The sequence below is a fragment of the Dromiciops gliroides genome, chromosome 4, assembly GCF_019393635.1.
Source record: "Dromiciops gliroides isolate mDroGli1 chromosome 4, mDroGli1.pri, whole genome shotgun sequence".
Taxonomy (NCBI): domain Eukaryota; kingdom Metazoa; phylum Chordata; class Mammalia; order Microbiotheria; family Microbiotheriidae; genus Dromiciops; species Dromiciops gliroides.
The window spans coordinates 61,114,505-61,136,411 of NC_057864.1; the positions used below are offsets into that span (position 1 = coordinate 61,114,505).

Genomic DNA, 21,907 nt, shown 5'->3' on the forward strand with positions numbered 1-21,907 from the left:
GCCCTCCAATAGCCAACATCCTCGCTTCTACTTTACGCCTGATTGACCCGGAAGTGAAAGTTATTAAAGAGCCGGAGAGACAAACATCCCAGCAACTTAATAGTTTTGACAGTTATTTGCTTCTAATTTCTGTGACCCATGCCCCTTGCCATTGTCATTTGATTTAAACTTACACTTAGAACAGCATCTCAGAACAATATTTCCGTCGTCGGATGGGGATAACCCGGAAGCGAATATCCTAGAAGCCGGAAGGAGTCAGAGAAGAAAGGAGAGTTTTTCGGTACGGCTGCGGGCGGCTGTGCAACCCCGGGCAGGGAAAAGTGGGAAAAAAACACTCAGTGAAATCCACGGTAAGGTCAACAGACCCCGATGCGGCTTCTAATACAGGGAATCGAAGGGGTTGATGGGCTGTGGGAAGAGTGGCATGGGTTCCTAATCAGGACTGAATGGACTGTGTAGACAGGGCTGAGCCTGGGGATCTTGTTCCCCAAGTCTCTGGGACCTGAGAAAGACTATTAAGATCCTCATTCTTTGTCGTGCTTTCATCAGCGTGGGATGTTCTCGAAAGAAGTTTCCAGGTGGGCGACGTTATGCTTTCCAGGGGAGGGAGGGGTCTTGGACACCCCTCTCCCCATAGATTAGACCGAGGGGAGGCTGTGATTTGTGGGGAACCCGTCAGTTACGAGGGAACTGTTTATCACGTCCCTCATACCCCAAAGCTGGGTGACAGTGTCACGTCCATTCTGAACCATTCGTTATACTGGACTGTTCTGCAGCATATCCTAATCGGAGAGAGCCACGATTAAGTATTCAGTTATCATCAATAGCACTTGATTTCTTTAATCTTTGGCAGAGGACCCGATCGATCCTGGTGTAGATTGTGAAATGGTGAGGCGTCATCACATTGGGCTAACAGTGTTGCATCAGACTGTTTTTTCCATGCTGATGATCCCTTTCGGTCATTGAATTTCGGGGTGGAAAATACTTCAAAGGCCCATTTCCGACCTGTGAGCCCCAAATGAATCTTATGTATAGATAATTCATAAATAACCTTTGCTTCTGTAGAAGATATATCGTCTCATTGGTTTTTTTTTTCTGTACTTCAAGCATACTCGATGTTGTTGCGGTTTTAAAAATATAAATGTTTGAAAGTAGTATTTCATTTCTAGTGCTTTTTATTATTTTGTATTTTCACAATAGACAAATACTAATAGTACAATTACTGTCATGTGAAATCTGTTCATTTTTTTTTTCTATATTAAAGGAGAAATTGTTGTATTAGGAAGAATTTAAGAACCACTGGCGTAGTTGTGCAAGCATTGAATTGAGTCAGAATATCTGGGTTTTGTCTTAATTCCTTGACTTCCTTTCTGGATCTGTAATTCACCTTGAGCGAATAATTTAACTTCTTTGATGTTCCCCGTTATAGGATTGCATTGAATTTTCTAAGGTCTCTTCCAGCTCAAAAAGACAGTGATTCCCTAGTTCATCCCGCTTCCTGATGCACGAATCTCTTCTATGGCATCCCAGACAGGTTGCCTTCAAGCCTCTGCTTGAACTCTTCCCAAGATACAAAATCCACTGCCTGTGGAGAAAATCTATTCAGTTTTCAGACAGCCTTAATCGTTAAGGACTCCTTACTTATTCTGAACAAAAATCTGCCATCCCATGATGCCTGATTTGCCTTGTTCAGCTTTCTAGAACCAAGCAGAATAAACTTTATCCTTTTTAATGACAGTTTTTAAAATAATAGAGGATAAAAATTATGGCCTCACAAGTCTTTTTGTTGTTTAATCATCCTTAATTTTCTCAAGCATTTGTTATTAACCTAGTACTTCTCCTCCAGATAGGGATAGAACTCATACTGTTATTCTATTTATTGGTGAAAGGGAACTCCCTGAGGAGAAAATTCCTTCTACTAGCACAAGCCTGCACCGCCTCTGCAACTCAGTTACAAAACTTGACTAAAGCACTGAGAGGTTGAGACTTGCCCAGGATCACATAGCTGGTATGTGTCAGAGGTGACACTTGGACCTGGGTCTTCCTAGTTTCAAGCCTGATTCTTTATACATTATACCATGCTGCCTCCAGCAACAATTTGTTAATGTTTTGCCTTAATATGATATATACAGAATTAAAGAATAGCCCATATCTCTGACCAGTACTACAAGATAGTCTATGAGATTATATCACATAAAGTAATAAAATCAGAGGTACCTGGGTACATATAATCTCATTGCAGAAGCAGTTAACATTTGAGAACATGTCAGGTAAGGAGACAGTTTGCAAATTAACTTACATTTTGTTAATTCTTTTATACTTGTACATTTCCAGATTTTTCAGCAGCAGTCTTCAGGTAAAGTCCCTTGGATAAGAAAAAATGACTTCCCTTGAAAGCACTGAAGTCAAAGGTAAGTATTTTTTTTAAATACATAATAAAAAAGAGTAGAATTTAAGAATAGTGTAGAGAAAATTGAGAACTAGTCAGCTCCATGAATGTGGTTTTGTTAGGAGCTATAAAAGCACATTTTTCAGATGTGCCTTCTCTCTGCTAGAAGATTGATGTGGACTAAATGAAGTGTACAAATAAAGAACAAGCTACAGATATACATGAAAGATACAGATATCCTGATTTAAGCAAATCCTACCTAGGAAAATTACTTTTAAACAAAAGATATGGGGTGGGTTTTATTTTCACAATGAAAGAATTTGCAGTAAGATTTCCCCCTTTAAGTGGCAAGCTTCCCTAATGTCTTTAAATTATAAACTGATAGGGCAGCTAGGTGGTGCAGTAGAAAAAGCACTGGCCCTGGATTCAGGAGTACCTGAGTTCAAATCCGGCTTCAGGCACTTGACACTTACTAGCTGTGTGACCCTGGGCAAGTCACTTAACCCCCATAGCCCCACCAAAAAAAAAATTATAAACTGATTTACAGAAAAATTATGTGTATATGCATATAGATATCTCTACTTTTTAGAAACATCTTTATTATATAAATTCAGTTCACCAAATATCCTTTGAACAACTTCTCAAAAGGGCTTTGATAGGCCTTAAGGTGCTTACAGCCTACCATGGAGTTAAAACAAGGATACCAATAAATATACTACAAGGCTGAGTGTATCAATCTCCCTAAGAAAGGTACAGAGTGGGGGCAGCTAGGTGGCACAGTGGATAAAGCACTGGCCTTGGATTCAGGAGGACCTCAATTCAAATCCAACCTCAGACACCTGGCAAGTACTAGCTATGTGACCTTGGGCAAGTCACTTAACCCTCATTGCCTCTTGCAAAAAAAGAAAAGAAAAGAAAGGTACAGAATGTTTTGGAGGTTCGGAGAAAGGAAAGGTGATTGGAGAGCTCAGAGAAAGCTCCATGAGGGAGAAATATCTGAACTGAACCTCAAAGTAAATGGGATTTCAACAGGCAGAGATACAAAAGAAGAAGGAAGGAGCTATCTAAAGAGTTACGTACAGAAAAAAACTAAAGAGCAAAACATTCAAAATTTAGGGATATTAGATAAAATAAATCCCATTTCAGAAGGGAACATGTGTACTGTGCATTTGTACTTTGTATAGGGGGGGGGGAGGTTGTGTGTGTGTGTGTGTGTGTGTGTGTGTGTGTGTGTGTTTTGCAGGGCAATGAGGGTTAAGTGACTTGCCCAGGGTCACACAGCTAGTAAGTGTCAAGTGTCCAAGGTCAAATTTGAACTAAGGTCCTCCTGAATCCAGGGCATGTGCTTTATCCACTGTGCCACCTAGCTACCCCCTGTACTTTGTATTTAATAAACCAGGCAAGACCTCAAACATAAGGTAGAATTTTAATCTAAGGAAGGAATGAAAGATGTTTCAGAGACTAGAAGGGAAAAATAATCTGCCCTGTATTGCTTGTAGAAGCAGTTTGACAGTCATACTCCTAGGAATCATCTCCGTTCCTATCCTGTCCTCCTTCATTTCCTGCTCACTTCTCAGTTCCTTGCAATCCTACTTCTGAATTCACCACTTTACAAGAACTGCTCTCTCCAAAATTAGCAAAAATCTTTTTATTTCCATCCTAATGGCTTTTTCTCCTCTTTCTTCTTGAGCTCTTGATCCTGTCAATTATCTTGGGATACTCTCTTTTCCCTTGATATTGCTCTCTCCTCCTTCTCCAGGTATCTAACTGTTCCTTCATAGTTTACTTTGCTTGATCAGAATTATGGAGAAAGCAAGGGAGTTCCAGAAAAATATCTACTGCTTCCTTGACTACACTACAAAATGTGGCAAGCCCTCAAAGGGATAGGAGTGCCAGATCATCTTGTCTCCTGAGGAACCTGTATGTGGGGCAAGAAGCAACAGTTAGAACTGAACATAGAACAACTGATTGGTTTAAGATTGGAAAAAGAGTACAACAAGGCTGTATATTGTTTTCTTATTTAACTTATATGTAGAGTATATCATGTGAAATGCCAGGCAGGATGACTCAAAAGCTGAAATTAAAGTTGCTGGGAGAAATGTCAGCAATCTCAAATATACTCTCTCATGACAGAAAGCGAAGAGAAATTAAGTCTCTTGATGAGGGTGAATAAGGAGATTGCAAAAGCTGGCGTGAAGCTTAATATCAACTCCCCCCCAAATAAATAAATGAATAGAAAGATAGATAGATAATTTTTCAAGAAAACCTAAGCCCTTGGTACCTGGTTCTATCACTTGCTGGCGAATAGATGAAAAAGAAATAGAAGGTTTTATATTCTTGGTCTCAAAGATCACTGCAGGTGACTGCAGCCATGAAATTAAAAAAAAAAAAATGCTTGCTCCTTGGAAGGAAAGCTACGGCAAATCTGGACAGCATACTACAAAGCAGAGACATCACCTTGCTGACAAAGTTCCATAGAGTCAAAGCTATGGTTTTTCCAGTAGCAATGTGTGGCTGTGAGAGGTGGACCATAAGGAAAGCTGAGCACCATAGAATCCACTCGAATTGTGGTACTGGAGCCGATTTTTGAGAGTCCCTTCAACAGCAAGGATATCCAATCAGCCAACACATAAGAAATTAATTCAGACCATTCACTGGAAGATCAGATAACTGAAGCGGAAGCTGAAAAACTTTGGCCACATAATGAGAAGACGGGACTCACTGAAAAAGACCTTGATGTTGGAAAAGATAGAAGGCAAAAGGAAAAGGGGACAACAGAGGATGAGATGGATAGATAGTGTCATGGAAACAACAAATACGAACTTGGGCAGACTTTGAGAGACAGTGGAAAATAGAAGGGCCTGGTGTGCTATGATCCATGAGGTCATGAAGAAGCAGACATGACCAAAGAACTACATTATTCTCTCACTTCCTAACCATAAACAGCCCCAGAGCTCTGTCAAGTCTCTTTACACTCTTTCAGTGATCTAATGGATGCAGATGATTCCCAAATCTATCACGCCATTCCTAAGCTTTCTTCTGGACTGAAATCAGGCCGACATCATCACCTGCTTCCAAAACATCTCTATACCTAGATGTCTCAAAGGCTTCTCAGACTCAGCAGCTTTCAAAGCAGAAGTTATCTTCCCCCTCCCCCTAAACTCACCACTTCTCCAAACTTCCCTATTTCATTTTAGCCCACCACCATCCTTCCAGCCTCCCACATAAGCATTGTCAGGCTCTTCTTCACCTCTTCACTCTCTGTGCTTACAGCTTATCAACATCCTTCCTAAACTAGTGCCTCAAACTTCTCTTTGGCCTATTAAAAAGAAATTCCAGTTTTAGGACTTGTCATAAAGGAATCAGGGCACCATTAGAGTCTTTTTCCATTTGGAAAGATGTTATAATCTTTAAAGATTAAGTAGTGCCTTGTATTGTTAAGTGGTACCTTGTATTGCCCATTCAAGGGCTCCTTCAGTAAATGTGGGTGAAGGTTAGGTTTGAACTCTCTAACTTAAATCGGCATGATGGTGAAGCCTCACTACTGTAGTTTGTATGTTTGGGGCTTCTCAGACATTTGCTTGTGTTTGATAGTAATTCTGCCTTGCATTTTGAAAAGTATTTTTTATGCTTAGAAGGAGTTCTGCTTCAAGTTCAATGGAGAGTTATTTACTCTGGGGTGAGTCACATAAATAGATTCATTTAGAGACTGGTAGAGTCACCAGAGACACAGTCCAGAGCAGAACTAGTTCTGTATGATTCACTTGGCTTCCTGTGTTATTGTTCATATCCATCTTCTGTATTCCCAGCTAGATTTTAAACATCTTGAATGCAGACTATTTCTTTTCACCCCTAGTGTTTATTCCATACTTCAGAAGTTCTTGTTGGTTGTGGTGGTGATGATGAAGAATTGGGGTCATTACAGACATCATTTGTTGTGTTGTGTGGTATTATAATGTTAGTTTTTCTGTCCCTTCCTGGCCACAAGTATGCCTGCTTCCAGCAATTTTTCTCTAATTTTTTTTTCTAACTTTTAGTGGCCTGGGAAATAAGATAACCAAAGTTGTTAATAGTTGTGCTTAAAATAAAAAACTGTCTACTCTGAATAATGATGTAAAGACATCTTAGAAGAAAACGCATTCGTTTTAATGCCTGTCCTTGTGACAGCTATTTCAGATTCCTGTTTTTGCTTCTGAGGCTTTTTTGTTGTTGTTTTTGTTGTTTATGGGGGCTTGGGGGCTGCACTTAGGATGACCTTTAGATAAGTGGGATGTAACTGAATCTGTTAATATAGGATGAAATGGGTAGGCTCAACTCCATACTCAAAGTGCCCATGCATTTCTAAGTCTCATTCCATATTGCTAAGCTCCACAATCAGGTGTGTCCTGCATTCAGTGAATCAGTGCTGTTTCTTTCTCAAGAGAGTGACAATGCTAAGCTTTTCCTAGTTTACTCACATTAAGACAAGGTGGAAGGAAAGATCTAAACTGTGAATGGTTTTTATTTTCTGTACTAATTTCAGTACGTAAGGAGAAAGCCAGTTTCAGTCAGCTGATACTTGCCAGACTTAGTACAAATTCAGGACTATTATTAGGCTTTGTCAACAGGCAATCACAGCTTCATGGAACTTTCATGAAAACTAGTGTGACAATTGGAGTGATGCCCCCTGCTGGAGAGATACTGTAGGAAAGCTCCACCATGAGGAGAAGGCATCTGAGGGCAAGCCATGTGGCTTGGAAGGTCAGTTCCTTGCTGTCAGGAAGTGACGTTTGCTCGTGGGTACTGTCGATCAAAGCTACCAGCCAATTAGCTTGGAGCTGTGTGTGTGTGGATGGGATGTTTCCAGTTTTCACAGGAGGCTTTTGGGACGAAGACAGGGCGAGGTTCACTCTCTCTTTCACCAAGACCTCGTGAGGAGTGGAGCAAGAAATGCGGGCTCCCTGAGACAGATAGATGACGGCATCTAGGCCTCTTTCGCTCTCCTCACCAAATTCTTATGCTCCTTAATAAATGCTTAAAAGTCTAAACTCTTGCTAAAGCTTCTAATTTATTGGTGACCACTCATTAGATTTTTATACAGTGTAGCTAGAATTTTAGCCACCTTACAGACAGCAGCTATTCACTAGGTTTATTACCAGCCAAGTAAGCATGTATGTGGAACCCAGACTTCACAATCCATACATAAGTTTGCATATTTATGACAGCAGGACAATGAAAGGAAGAAATACCAGAAATCACCCAAAAGGGAGGAGCAGGGTGATGGCAAAAGCTCCATTCTTTTCCCTTGTGACCTGAGTATGAAGTTGGATGGTCTGCTTATCTACAGGGTTTCCTTTGTGCAAGCAGTTTCTTAGCTTAGGGCAGACTGACTGGTACCTATCTTGACTCCCAAAGACACACCGGGAGTATGGCTTAGGATGCAGACAACAAATTATGTTACATTTGGGGTTGGGGGGTGGGTTTCATTCTTGACACATTTGGGGCCTCTCTGGGTCCAGAGTTTCTGGAAAATATGGCAGCTCAAAAAGACAAATTCAAGAGACCTTTTACCAGTCCTTAACAGAATCATAGAGGATATAGAACAGCCCTATTGCCCTTGAGAGCCTAGACTCATGGAGAGACATGAACAAGTTTTAAGTTGGTAAAACCAAAACCTAAGTTTACATGCCAGAATAAAACCATAGCCAGCCTTGTGCTTTAGGCATTCAGAAGATAAAGGTCACTATGGGCTGAAACAGTCAGAGGTAGCACAGAGAGAGAGATGAGACTGAGTCCTCAAGCGTGAGTAGGAATTAAGTAGCAAGAAAAAACCAGGGAAGCCATTCCAAGGAAGAGCAGAATATGATGGATGACTAGCGACAGGATTCAGTGGGGGTGTTTTTTGGTTGTTTTTTGGTTTTTTGGTTTTGTGGGGCAATGGGGGTTAAGTGACTTGTCCAGGGTCACACAGCTAGTAAGTGTCAAGCGTCTGAGGCCGGATTTGAACTCGGGTACTCCTGAATCCAGGGCCAGCGCTTTATCCACTGCGCCACCTAGCTGCCCCCAGGGGTGTTTTTGAAAGTAAGAAGACCCATCATTACCTTGAGCTTTTTTTCCCATTTAATTGGAAAAAAACTGGATAAATGCTTACAGTCTTCTTTACATGTAACTCACTTCTTTATAATTTGATGGTATAAGTCTTAGTAATTTGGGGCCGTGAGTAATCTTGTGTTTCCTTAAATTGCTGACCAGCATAGAAGGTTTTTGTTGTAATATTGTAGAATGAGGCCAGATGAAGGGTAGCTTTGAACGCCACCTCTAGGGAGTCATGGAGTCATGTCTTTTTCTTCTTGTAATGGGAGAGCCATTAAAGGTTTTGAACAGAGGATTGACATGAGAAAAGTAATGTCCAAGGAATAGGAATGTGGTGACAGTTAAGCAGAGTTGGAATAACTGCAGCAGGTGGTTATTTGGATCTATAGAGTTTACTCTCACACTGAATTTTTCACAAACTCCTAAAATAAAAAAAACAAAGGAAGCATCTCCCTTTCCCCACTCCTCACCCCACCCCCACACAGAAACCTGCCAGGTGTTACCAAAGATAAACTGATCTTATTTGGGGATAGGTGAGCTAACATTGTACTTATATTTCTGGGGCTAGTGTATTTACTGGTCTAGGTAAAGGAAGGGAAACTATTCGTTTGTGAAAAAAATCTCATAAAATGAGAGGTAGATCCTTTGACAAAGGGTGTATATTTGAGGACTGCCTTTAGGTGGAATAGTAAATAAAACCCTTGACTTGAAGCCTCAGACACTTTCTAGCTGGGTAACTCCAGGCAAGTCCCTTAGCCTCTCTATTCCTCAGTTTCCTTATCAGTAAAACAAGAATAATAACTCCTATGTCCCAGGGTGGTTGTGAGAATAAAATAATATTTATAAAGCACTTTGCAAACCTTAAAACAATAATTAAATGCTGGCTATGGGTTATTTTTTGTAATTCAAAATTATAAAGCAAAGCAGAATGATCTTATTAGTAAATGTTTGTTCCTTTGTTTTCCACATGATAGCAGATCCTCCTTCAGCACCAGTCCGTGGGGCTGGAGATGGAATGGAAACTGAGCAGCCACCTAAGTCTGTGGAAGTTACCTCTGGACCACATGCCCAGAACTGTCACAGCCTGCGAAGCCCACGGAAGAAACCCGTTCCATCGCTGAGCCCAGGAGTGCTTCAGCTGGGCAAGGTTATCACCGACAAAGCTGTGGAAATCGAAGCTGTTCGGATAGTAGTTCCCAAAGCCGCTGTAACCCACGACATCCCTGCCAAAAATGCCAAACTGGTGAAGTCTCTGGGGCATCACAAAGGGGAACTTTTAGGTCAGTCAGATGGAGTCATAGATCCCAGGAGAGAGATAGCGGAGCTCAAACACAGAGTGGAAAAGCTCAAAGGCTCTGAGAAGAGACTGCTGCAGGATAAAGAAGGGCTTTCCAACCAGCTCCGCGTCCAGACAGAGGTGAGGCCGGCCTCCAGCAATAGTGCTCTGTACACGTCTCTTTGGCACATTTGGAAGTGCTGTCACAGGGCCCTCTGCCACCTCCAGAACATGCATGTGCACACACACGTGCTTGTACACACATTCACACATCCTCTCCTGGATCTCATGCCTGCTCCAAGTTCCTAGTAGCAGCACCAGAATTTGGGCTGTCTCCATCCCCTCCAGCTAGAAATGAGGTCCCTCAAATCACTCAGCACTTGGGAACTGTAGCAGTTCTATGTGAGTCTTCTTCCTTCACTGTTTTAAGGACTTTCTCTGTAAATAGTGCCTTGTAGAGTCTTTACATACGTCAACTCTAGGAACCTGTGATTTGACTGGTTTAAGGGCTCCCCTCATAGCCAAGAGGCAGCCTCTGTATAACTTATAATGTTTGAACATGGATCTTAGCTCAGAAAGGTTAAAGAATGTGGCCACAGTAACACAGTAAGTACTAGTAAGTAGTAAAGGTAAGATTTGAACCCACTTCCTCCTGATTCTGAGGGAAGCACTCTCTCCACTGCACTTTGATGCCTCACATGTGCCTTGCAGGAAGTAGATCATTTATAAATATTCATTTAAGTTGAAGTTGTGACTCAGTGTTATAGGCTTATCAGGCTAATCTTTAGGGTTGGAGAGGTGATCAGATTGAAGGTATAGTCATGTGGTTCTCATTACCTTCCCGTACCACTACCAGGTAAAGCAAAGCCAACCCCCACAGCCTGCAGGGAGCACTGGAAGGACCCCAGATCTTGGGTGAATAAGGAGGGCAGGAAGTACAGCTGCTCCTCTCAGCCACCTTGGATACTTCCAGGTAAAGGCCACCCTGCTCCGGGCCTGCCAGCTTTCTTCAGGTGCTGTACCTGCCTTCTGGTCGCACGCATAAGTACCCATGTTCATGTGAGGCTGGATTGCTCTGCTCATTTACCAAAAATGGCCTGGCTTTTTTGAAACTTCCTTTTTGGAAACTCTTTTGCTCTTTAATTGTTCTGGAAGAGTTTATTAGTGCTAATTGGTCAGATGGTGTTTGTCTGATCTCGTAGACAGTCTTTTCTGAGTACTAACTGGCCATGGTATTAGACAGTAGTTGATGGATTTCTGTACTTCTGGCTTGTCTCTGACCCTCAATGGTCTCAGGCGTAGACCTGTGTTGTCAGGGGGAATCCTGTAATGGACTGATGACCATAATTAACCTAAGGATGATATGGCCAGTGGTTATCTCAGGATGGTCAGTTCATTGTTTGGATACTTATAAACATCCTAAATACAACCTTGATGGGGGGAAAAGAGGAGAAGAACAGCATTTTCTTTCAGAATCTTTTGCAAAAAGGAAAGGGAAAAGAAAATTTGTAAGCAGCAGTGCTTCACAGAAAGTTGCTGACTCAACATGTAAGCAAAGTATAACAAACTCTACTTTTTGGAAAAATGTCTTCTGCTTACAGGAAAGGAATCTCCCCAAATCGGGTGCTTCAGTTGTAGTTAGAGTAGACAGCAAGTAATAATACCAGTAACAACATCAGCAACCATAATGGTAACATTGACTTGTTTGATCATATAACCGCTCTTCTGCACTTTGAAATTCATACATCAGTAGCATCTCAAACCATAAGATGGTCATAGCAGTCCAAATAAGGTGAAAGCAGGCCACACAGAGTATTGGCCACATCAGTAATTATTGCTTGCTTATTCTGTACACCAAGTAAGATGTCAAAGGACATATTAGCCAATGATATCAAAAGTATATCAATATTTTAGTCTAAAATTTAAAAAATTTTTTAAAAATAAAAGTATATCAGTAGTTTCCTATCTTGGACATCTAATATAAGTAATAAAGTAATACTTTAGGATAGTGAACCTCAGCTTTTTAGAAGCTTTTGGTGTAGCTTTCATTTCCTCCACATATTTAAGGACAGAAAATTCAGTTACTTTGGTGGTCGAGTTGATGAGGGATGATAATAAGCACCTACCGCACATAATTGTGTAGATCAAATAAGATAATGTGTGTAAAATGCTTTGCAGAATTTAAAGTATTTTACAAATAGAAGGTATTATTATCATCATTAATTATCATTATCATGAGGTGCAGGATCTGGGTGTCAGTTTCCAGGTCTGCTGCCAGACCTTGGCTTAACCTAGTTAGGCTTCATAGATCAACCAGATGGAAAACCCTGCCTCGGGCTGTCCACGAGATCAGAATACAGCAAACCAAATAGCCAGTTTGGACATAAGCAGCTGTAAGCCATAATAAGTGCCACTGTGCGACTACCCTGTGGAGTCCAACTGGGACCTCAAAGCCAAGTGAAATGGGCCCTGCCCTGGAGGAGGTTGATCCCGATCAGAGGAAAAGCACAAAGAAGTCCAACCACTCTTCCACATACATATAAGTAAATATTAAGCATGTACTAGGTCTCTACATGGTAACAGCTGGTGGCAATGGGAATGACCCAGTGAGGCAGGAAGCCTGGGAGCCAAAGTTTGACCAAGGCTGGATTGGTGAGGAAGGTGAGTTTTAAAGGGTTATAATCCAAATTGATGGAAAGAATTCTCTGATCAATAAAATATTAGTGATTTTCTTCATTCAATAAATCTTCCTGTGTTGTGTACTTTACTAAGCACTGGGAAAAATGATAAATAAGGCATCATCTCTGAGCCCCCAAAATTCATGATTTGTGCCATTTTACTTGAGTTTAAGTTTATACCAAAACTTGGATGAACAGTTAGAAGACTCATGTGGCTTAGATCTGAAGTTCAGAGACATTAAGCTATTTTAAGCCATTTCTGGTGAACACAATCCTGTGTTACATAACATTTCCACAAACAACTGAACCTTTCATCCTAGTACTTACTTCATTAAAGTTAATTCTTTTAATTATTTCACTACTTATAGTCTTTACTCTGAACTATTATTGATGTTCTTTTCTAGGTGAATCGTGAATTAAAGAAGTTGCTAGTGGCTTCTGTTGGGGATGATCTGCAGTATCACTTTGAACGTTTGGCTCGGGAGAAAAATCAGCTTATTTTAGAAAATGAGACCCTGGGCCGCAACACAACTCAGCTCTCTGAACAGTTAGAACGCATGTCTATCCAGTGCGATGTGTGGCGAAGCAAATTTCTAGCAAGCAGGTATTGTGCTACTTCACATGATGAGTCATTTTTACTAGTTCTGTGCATATTTCAAGTCTTTGACCGATAGACACACAGAAGCAGAATTCATTGTTGAGAAATAGTGAAACTTTGAATTTAAAAAATTCTAAGCATATTAGCTTAAAACCTTTAATTTAGGGGCGTTAGAGCACAGTATAGCTGCTACCGACCGTACTTTCTCCTGCAGTGAGATAACATATATTTATTTAGCACTTTACTAGAGTATTTTGCATTTATCATTTTCATTTCTTTTCTTTTTTTGAGTAATACACATTTTTGTTTATAGTTTTGAGTTCTAATTTTTATCCCTCTTTCCTTCCCTCCCCTCCCTTCATTTTCTCTTCTAAGGTTAGAAATGAAGGTTTTATTATCTTCATTGTAAAAACGAGGATGGGGACAGATTCCCAGATGAGGGAAACAGGCCTCACTTACTATGGAATGATGGAATAATAAGCAACAGAACAAAACCAAGTCCTTTAAGACTCTTTCCAGTATTTCCTCTATGGGTGGCTAAACTGTGTCAGTAAGTCAATTGAGAAGCAATGTGAACTATAGACTTGTACCAGAATCAGGAATCTTGAATGACTTGTGTACAGACTGGCATAGCTTTGGTTCTACGGGTAAAAGAGTGACCACAGACAACATTGCACCCCTAACTCTTAGACTTTGGATTGCAGGGGGAGGACTCTTAGGAGACTGAATAGGAAAAGCAGCAGCTGCTGCTGCTTTTGAGAACACTAATGAGGTATTAGATTTTTTTTTTAATATTGCAAATAAAATTTAATGATGTTAAGAATACAAATAGAGACATTCTCATTATAAAGAATTCCACAAGAAATTTGGCTTCTGGGTCATCTGGAGAAACCTGGATGACACTTGAAGCAGAGCTGCAGGAGAAGGAGTGTAAAATTGTGGCTGGAGAACTGGCCTAATTAGCAAGAAGCCCCAGGTTCAAGTCCTGCCTCTGACATAGACCAGCAGTGTGACTCTGGGCCAAGCAGGTACTGAGCTGCATCAGTAGAGGGAGTTCCCTACAAAGTTCCCTATACGATAAAATTACAGGTCCAGATTGTCCCCCACAAAAAGAAAGTAACTGAGCACCACACAGTATAGAAGGAAGGCTTTTTTTTTTTTAATGTCTGTGAAAGATCATTCACCAAAGACTTAACAATGAGTTGTATTATAATGTTTTTTAAAGAGAAGTTTGTAGTTGTGTTGATTTTATTAAAACTAAACATTCATTGAGCAATTTAAAATCTTATTCATGCTTAATTGATAGCCCTTGGAAAGCTTGTTGCTATAAGAACAATAATGAGACTTGGTTTTTGTATTTACCTTTTAATAGCATTTGAAAGGAATTGGTACCTCTTGCTGTCAAATCCTTGTTACCATTATATTTAAATTTTGAGGTTGCACAAGACTTTAATTTCTTTATCATTAGTTTTTTGTTTTTTGTTTTTTAGTGAGGCAATTCGGGTTAAGTGACTTGCCCAGGGTCACTGTTAAGGGCTCAAATTCTAGCTAAACTGTCTAAAATATCTAATGAGTGGTTGCCAGTAAATTATAAGCTTTAGCAAGAGTTAGGCTTTTAAGCATTTATTAAGGAGAATAAGAATTTGATAAAGAGAGAGAGAAAGGCCTACATTCATATATCTATGAAAGGGAGAGCATTCCTAGCTTTGCTCTCCACCAGAGTCCACAGGAAAGAGAGTGAGTCAGGGCGCTAGGCTCTCCCTTCTTCCTCCCACTAGCAAACGTTACTTCCTGGCACTAAAAAAAAGACACATGTTCTTGCCCTCTGAGACCTTCACCTCATGGCAAAGCTTTTCTACAGTAAGTCTCCAGCAGGTGGCGTCATTCCAATCGTTGCATCACACAGCTAGTAAGTATTAAGTGTCTGAGGCAGGATTTGAACTCAGGTACTCCTGAATCCAGGGCCGGTACTCTATCCACTGCGCCATCTAGCTACCCCAAGACTTTAATTTCAAAATAGTTTCCACTTTATAGTATTCAATTGTCTCAATGAAGAACTTCAGTCTTAATTGTTACTCAGGTGGTTGTTGGCTGGGAAGGAAAAACCACTCACAAATTTCAGGAGACTTGATCACTCCAGAATAAGAGTAGATATCAACAAGAATCATTGTGCTCACCTTGTGGTCTTTTCACTGTTGTCTAATACTTAACTTTAATCAGATGCCTTTCACAAGCACCAAATTAAATTGAAATTTTTAATCAAATTTTAAAGATGTTTCCATCTATATTAAAATTTTTGTCTCAGATGTAAAGTAAATCATGTAGTGTTGTGGGGTTTTTGTCTTGTGTTGTTTTCTAAAGATTTCATTTGTGGGATATCTGGTCTTCTGCAGGGTAATGGCTGATGAGTTGACTAACGCCAGGGCAGCTCTACAGCGTCAAAGCCGGGATGCCCAGAGTGCCATTCAGGATCTCCTCAGTGAACGGGAACAATTCCGGCAGGAAATGAGCGCGACGCAGAAGTAAGCCTCAGCTGTGTTGTGTTCTCTGTGGGCTTTCTCCCCACATTCAGGCCTCTCTCCCAAGGTCTGTCTGCCTGTGGTCACTTGCTACACTGTACCACAGGGTGCTGAAGGGCCACAGTGGGAGATCAATAGCCTTCTCCATTCTCTGGGGGTTGTGTTCTGTGGACACTCCATCTATGTGGGGAGGACACTTTGAGGACAAATAGCGCGTGTGCTTTGAGAGGTGGATGGCCTGCTTCCCCTGGAAAGCTCTTGGAGATGATAGAGGAATAGCATCAGGAGCCTTCTTTACATGCTTCTAAATATAAAAGTTCAGCTTTCAGGGCAGTTTGGTACCAGTTACCAATTTACATTCTTACAAGTCTGGTATAATTTTATAGATTTAATTCAGCTTGGGGCAGCTAGGTGGTGCAGTGGATAAAATACCGGTCCTGGATTCAGGAGGACCTGAGTTCAAATATGGTCTCAGACACTTAACACTTACTACCTCTGTGACCCTGGGCAAGTCACTTAACCCCCATTGCCCCGCAAATAAATAAATAGATTTAATTCAGCTCAACAAGCATTTATTAAGCACCTGCTGTGTGTTCAATAAGTATTGGTGGTACAGAGTCAAAAATAATAATAATCTCAGACCTCAAACAGTTTTATACTGTAATTCAGTCACTCTCATTCAGAGGGAATAATATATAATCAGTCTGTAAAGCTAGACTAAAGCCAGATTGTGAAGGGCTTTAAATGCCGAACATTTAAAAGAATGTCATTTACCCTAAACCCAATAGAAAGCCACTGGAGCTTCTTAAACCAGGAAGGGACATGGTCACTTAGGCTTTAAGAATTGAAATTTGGCGGCTATCGGGAGGTGGAAAAGGAGACCAGAGACAGAAGGACCTTAACTAGGGTTGTGACTGTGTGGGTAGAGGAGAGGAGATGGCTGTGTTGTGTAGAGACACTACCAGTTATTAAAGAGTTCTACAATTTATTCCAAATTCAATATTCTGCTGTTCCAGATTATCCTATGACTTTATGAAAATACTGCCTATTGAATTTTAGGTCCCCAATTGTCAACTAGGTAGTTTTAATGGAAGGCACATAGATTACTCCGAGGGCCCCACCTATTATAATGGGGGGAAACAAGCTGTGACAGAGCCAGGAAGGCCTAGTTTCAAACTCTGCCTCTTTCAGTTACCTACAATATGGCACGGGTCACATGGTTAAGCCTCTCTGAGCCTCAGTTTATCTGTGTGTAAAATGGACACTATCCCTCACGGGGTCAATGGAAGGGATTTAGGGTCGAGACTCACTGTGTATAGGGAAAAACACTTAATCAAAATCACTCTTCAACATGCTTTTGATTTCTCATCAAGTTCAGCAGTGTGTCATCAAACAGGGACAGCTGGAAAGAGGTACAGTCTCTTTAAAAGAAAGGTCAGATGGGTCTGAGGTGGTTGCTATAGAAATAACTGAGTATCAGTTTTACTTTTCACTACACCCAGGACGTTGACTCAAAGGGAGAACCAAGCCAAGCTGTGTGTTTAGAGGGGGAAAGGCTTCTCACATAAGGGTGGTGTTCATAGAGGATGATCACACTCTCACATAGTCATGTCTTCTTCCTCTTTCACCATGAAGTAAGAGTGGCCTTAAATCAAAGGGAGCATTCATAGTAGGGGCATTCTCACTGCCCAGGAGAGCCAAGTAAGGCAGATCCTCATCTTAAATCTCCCAGCCTCTGCAAAATGGGTAGGCATTCTGCAGGGAGCATGAAGAGGTTCTGGAATCACCTTCCACATAGCAAGGTGCTCCAACAACGAGAGGCTCAGTCTGGGCCTCCTGCTCCAGTTTACATTCATTGAGTGAGACAGCACGAGGGAAATGGGTGGGTAGAATTACCCACACTATTTAAATTATCTTGTCCCTTTTTTTTTTTTAATTTGTTAAAGTTAAATGTGCATATACCATAATTACATTGTAAAAGCACACACACACAAAACTTTGAGGTGCTATATATAAATGCCAGGCACAATTATTGCTATTTCCTTCTGCAGTAAGCAGCATGTGAGCAAGCTTTTTTGTTGTTGTTAACTAACTTGCCTAACCTCTCATACCAAATGTATCTGCTTTGCCTGGATTTTTCTTCTGCTTTATTTGAATTCTATAGTGGGGAAGCATTATACAAATCCAAATAAATGTTTCCCATTTATTTCATATGCTTGGCTTGTAATTTGCTGTCATTTTAATGTATGTTTCTATTGCAGATTATTGGAAGAACTCTTGGTTTCTTTGCAGTGGGGCAGAGAGCAGACTTACTACCCTAGTGAACAACCCCACAGCACTGCAGAGCTAGCATCAACAAATCACAGACTGGCCACAGCACTGAATTCTCATCTCCTTGGAAATGTTGGCTCCAAGAATCTAAAAAAGGCTTCCCCTGCATTTGAATTCTGTAGTACTCCAGCGGAGAAGATGGCTGAAACAGTAAGTTGTTTTCAGAACCACCAACTTTTGACCTCTGAGAAAGGGGTCCTATGAGAGCCAGCAGTTGTTAGGGGGTGAGAGGACCTAGTCAAGGTACTCTCTGGGCCACTTTTTCCTCATCTATAAAATATGTAGAGGTAGAATTAATGATCACTAAATCTCCAAGAAAGGAAAAAAAAAAAAAAGGTTGGATTCTTGGAGAGAATCCAGACAGACATACTTATCTCATTTAACTTCTGTGGTTATAACATGGACACTAAATGTATGGTGTGGTCACCTAGAATTTTTGCTGTTTCTCACTAACACCTCTAGGCATATCATTTCTTTTCTGGGAAAGAATTCTCTGAATCAGGATATTCATCACTTAGGTCTTTGTGCTTAACTGTGAATCACTACAGTTTTGCCAAACATTTTTTTCTGTTGAATCTTCATTGGGGGAAAAATGCCTAGTGTGCTTAAAATTATTTTATAGCTAGGTTAAAAAAAACCCTTATACATGATTTTTATTGTTACTATTGTTCAAACTCCTCCTTGCTCCCCCAAACACAACAGCAAATGAAATGTGAGTGTTTTAAGATGTTAAGGGCTAAAATTCTAGCTAGTCTGTCTAAAATATCTAATGAGTGGTTGCCAATAAATTATAAGCTTTAGCAAGCGTTAGACTTTTAAGCATTTATTAAGGAGAATAAGAATTTGGTAAAGAGAGAGAGAAAGGTCTAGATTCCTATCTATTAAAGGGAGAGTGCATTTCTAGCCCCGCTCTCCACCAGAGTCCAAAGGAAAGAGCCAGAGACCAAGCGCCAGTCTCTTCCTTCCTCCTCCCACTAGCCCGTGTCACTTCCTTTTCCAAAGAAAAGACTCCTGGTCTTGCCCTCAAAGACCTTCGCTTCATGGGTGGAACTCTTCTACAGTAAGTCTCCAGCAGGTAGCGTCATTCCAGTCGTTACAAAGATAAGGAAAAAAACATTCATTTCAGCATGACTTGTTATTTATTGGACATTCTCTATGTGCATGGTACTGTAACTAGGCACCAGTGTTAATTTGTGAACTTTTTAATCTTCTTACCTAACACTTAACATTCATTCATTAAATTATTCATATTAGTTATGTAATAATGGTAATGAGGCTAAGAACTTGAGAGCAATTTCTTTTCAATGTGTCATTTTTATTATCCTAATGTTGAAATGATAATTTATTCCTTGCATCTAATCATCGCTTTCATTTCCCGTAGATTCTGCGAATCTTAGATCCAGCTACCTGTACAGAAAGCTCATCTGAAATATTTTCGGAGTCTTCACCAGCATCTTTGCTTTCTACAAAAAAAAATATTGGACGATTCCATCCATATACCAGATATGAAAATATAACTTTCAACTGCTGCAATCACTGCCAAGGAGAACTTATTGCCCTTTAAAAGAAGTTAAATCAATGTCTTCAAAACGTCCTAGAATCTTTTATCATACTAGAGTCCTCTATTTGGGAGTAGGGTCTTGTTAGGGTACCGTGTAATGGTACTCTTTCTACTTCTATACTGGATTTCTGCAAAGAACTTCCATGGATTGAATGTTAGATCTTTTTCATAGTTATCTCCTCAGGGTATAAAAAGCACAAAACTCTAAAAATATTAATCACCAATAATAACAAGCTTTCCAAGCTTCATCCTGTGCTCTCTTTAAAGTTTGTAATTTTGGAATTCTCTTGGTAGTTGAGATGTAAAAATCTCTTCAAAAGGTGGAATCAATTCAATATAAAAGCTTCTCCAGGACCAGATTATTATTACTTACCTCCTCTGGATTTGTGCAATGGTCTTTGTGCTCCTGTTAAAATCCAAAATGGCTACACTGGTTTTTTACCAGTTTATAGGTTCCCCAAAAAGCATGCCATAGGCAGTCTTGGAAAATGTTTTACCTAACTGAAAGTGGGGGAAAAATAAAGTGTAATAAGCTATGGGGCTCTGAATAAATGATTGCTAAAAAGGTATGTTCAGGACAAAGTGTGCATATGATATTAAGGGCTTTTCAGATTGTTGTATAAGACTAATAAAGAGTAAAAAGAGACAGTTTTAGGGGCAGCTAGGTGGTGCAGTAGATAGAGCACCGGCCCTGGAGTCAGGAGGACCTGAGTTCAAATCTGGCCTCAGACACTTAACACTTACTAGCTGTGTGACCCTGGGCAAGTCACTTAACCCCAATTGCCTCACCAAAAAAAGAAGAAGAAGAAGAAGAAGAGACAATTTTAACCATTAAACTGAACTGTAGCAAATGGGTTACACAATAGTGGTGATGTTGAACATGTATTTTACTTGTTTTTTAAAGAAATATTCTGGTCTTGATTTGTACAGATCCAACCTTGTAAATTTGAAAGATTCTGTACAGCATGTATTTTTTTAAAAATTGTACCATAACAGACCATTAATATCTTTATAAACCCAAAGAAGAAAATCAACTCATCAGTTGAAACTTTTTTTCAGCATTGTATTATTATGTATCAGTGGTTGACTCCTTAAAAAGTTTTCATTTTATACCAGAGTACAGGACTCATTTAAAATAGTCTCCAATGTAATTATACCAAATCATGCAGATGAGTTACAGAAGTGCCTATTAGAAGAGAAATCTTCAGTGGTCAGGTATAAATATAGTGTATTGAATATGTATGTTTTGGTCAACTAAGTAGTTGTTTCTGGTTGTAGTGTTTGGATTAATTTATTGTTTTGGATGGCAATAAATGTATTTATCTTCTCCAGTAGTAAAACTGCTTTGTTTATTTTTTAAATAATGTTTACCATGGATGTTGGTGCTCTAAGTCAAAGCTTGGTCTAGCTCAGAATCAGAACTGATTCTTCCCCAATTGATTATTCCCCCCCCCCCCCGCCTTCATAGCCTTTTAGCTGTGATTTTTAAACATCTCCTTATATGCTTATAGTTGTTTAAAATGTGTAGCTAATCCCACTCCACATCAGATAAGAAAAATAACTCAAGAGATGAGAAAACTGATATTAGAAACTAGTCATTTTTGACAGGCAAAATTATTTTTCATGATTACGTAAAAACTTTTTGCAAAGTACACTCAAGTCTCCTTTTTTTAGTACTTTCAACTCACAGATTAAAACATCAATTTGATTATATGTGGCATTCTTGGAACAAGATGTATCTTGAAGTACAAGATACAAGAAGTCTGTTTCTTAGGTATAAAGGTTGTCACTTTGAAATATGTAGTATCATCATAGAAATAGTATGAACAATTCATGCTACCATTTAAAAAGTTTTGAATGTGAATTTTAATGTATGCAATGAGCCCCTTCCATTGAGTTAACTTAAGCTTCAGTTTGTCATTAATTTTCACCATCTCAATACCGTAGGCTTTTATATTAATACTGTAGAAACATAATCTTTACATTTATAAATTACTCATTTACCATTTCTTAGAATCAGATGATTTCTAACTGCCTGCTTATCCTAGCTCCCAAATGTTGTGAAAAGCCTGGATTTTTCCCATTTCTTCAGAAGCCAAATTATATTTATATGTTATCATCTTTAGAAAACTAAGTGAGATTATACCCTTAATGGAATCATGCCAAAAGAGCATCCATAAAGTATTTTAACAAGGGTGCATACTAGCCTCAGGCAGCTAGGTGGCACAGTGGATAATGTGCTGGGCCTAATGTCAGGAAGACTCATCTTCCTGAATTCAGATCTGGTCTCAGATGCTTATCATCTGTCTGACCCTGGGCAAATCACTCCACCTTGTTTGCCTCACTTCCTCATCTGTAAAATGAGCAGGAGAAGGAAATCACAAACCACTTCAGTATCTTTGCCAAGAATATCCCAAATGGGATCACGAAGAGTCAGATATGACTGAAACAACTGAACAGCCTTCATTAACCGGCTACTCTGA

The 21,907-nt window shown here is 39.9% G+C and overlaps 1 protein-coding gene across 2 annotated transcripts; it reads left to right on the plus strand.

Moving 5' to 3' along the window:
* The first annotated feature begins 76 nt into the window (after positions 1-76).
* On the plus strand, positions 77-20,758 carry BLZF1 (basic leucine zipper nuclear factor 1). Of its 2 annotated transcripts, none has more exons than XM_043963391.1 (7): positions 77-350; positions 2,335-2,411; positions 9,436-9,878; positions 12,820-13,019; positions 15,407-15,535; positions 17,794-18,013; positions 19,245-20,758. In XM_043963391.1, exons 2-7 carry the CDS (start codon positions 2,381-2,383, stop codon positions 19,425-19,427), a joined length of 1,206 nt encoding a protein of 401 aa, XP_043819326.1. In that variant the 5' UTR covers positions 77-350; positions 2,335-2,380; the 3' UTR covers positions 19,428-20,758. The 2 variants fall into 2 exon arrangements, with proteins under 2 accessions (XP_043819326.1, XP_043819327.1); XM_043963392.1 differs by having other exon boundaries at positions 9,439-9,878.
* The last annotated feature ends 1,149 nt before the right edge of the window (positions 20,759-21,907 follow it).

Bases quoted from the DNA above. Each gene is read 5' to 3' on its own strand.
- BLZF1 (XM_043963391.1), top strand. From the start codon at position 2,381: ATGACTTCCCTTGAAAGCACTGAAGTCAAAG. The intron at 9,879-12,819 runs GTGAGGCCGGCC...GTTCTTTTCTAG, and splicing joins AGCTCCGCGTCCAGACAGAG to GTGAATCGTGAATTAAAGAA. The intron at 15,536-17,793 runs GTAAGCCTCAGC...TTTCTATTGCAG, and splicing joins GAAATGAGCGCGACGCAGAA to ATTATTGGAAGAACTCTTGG.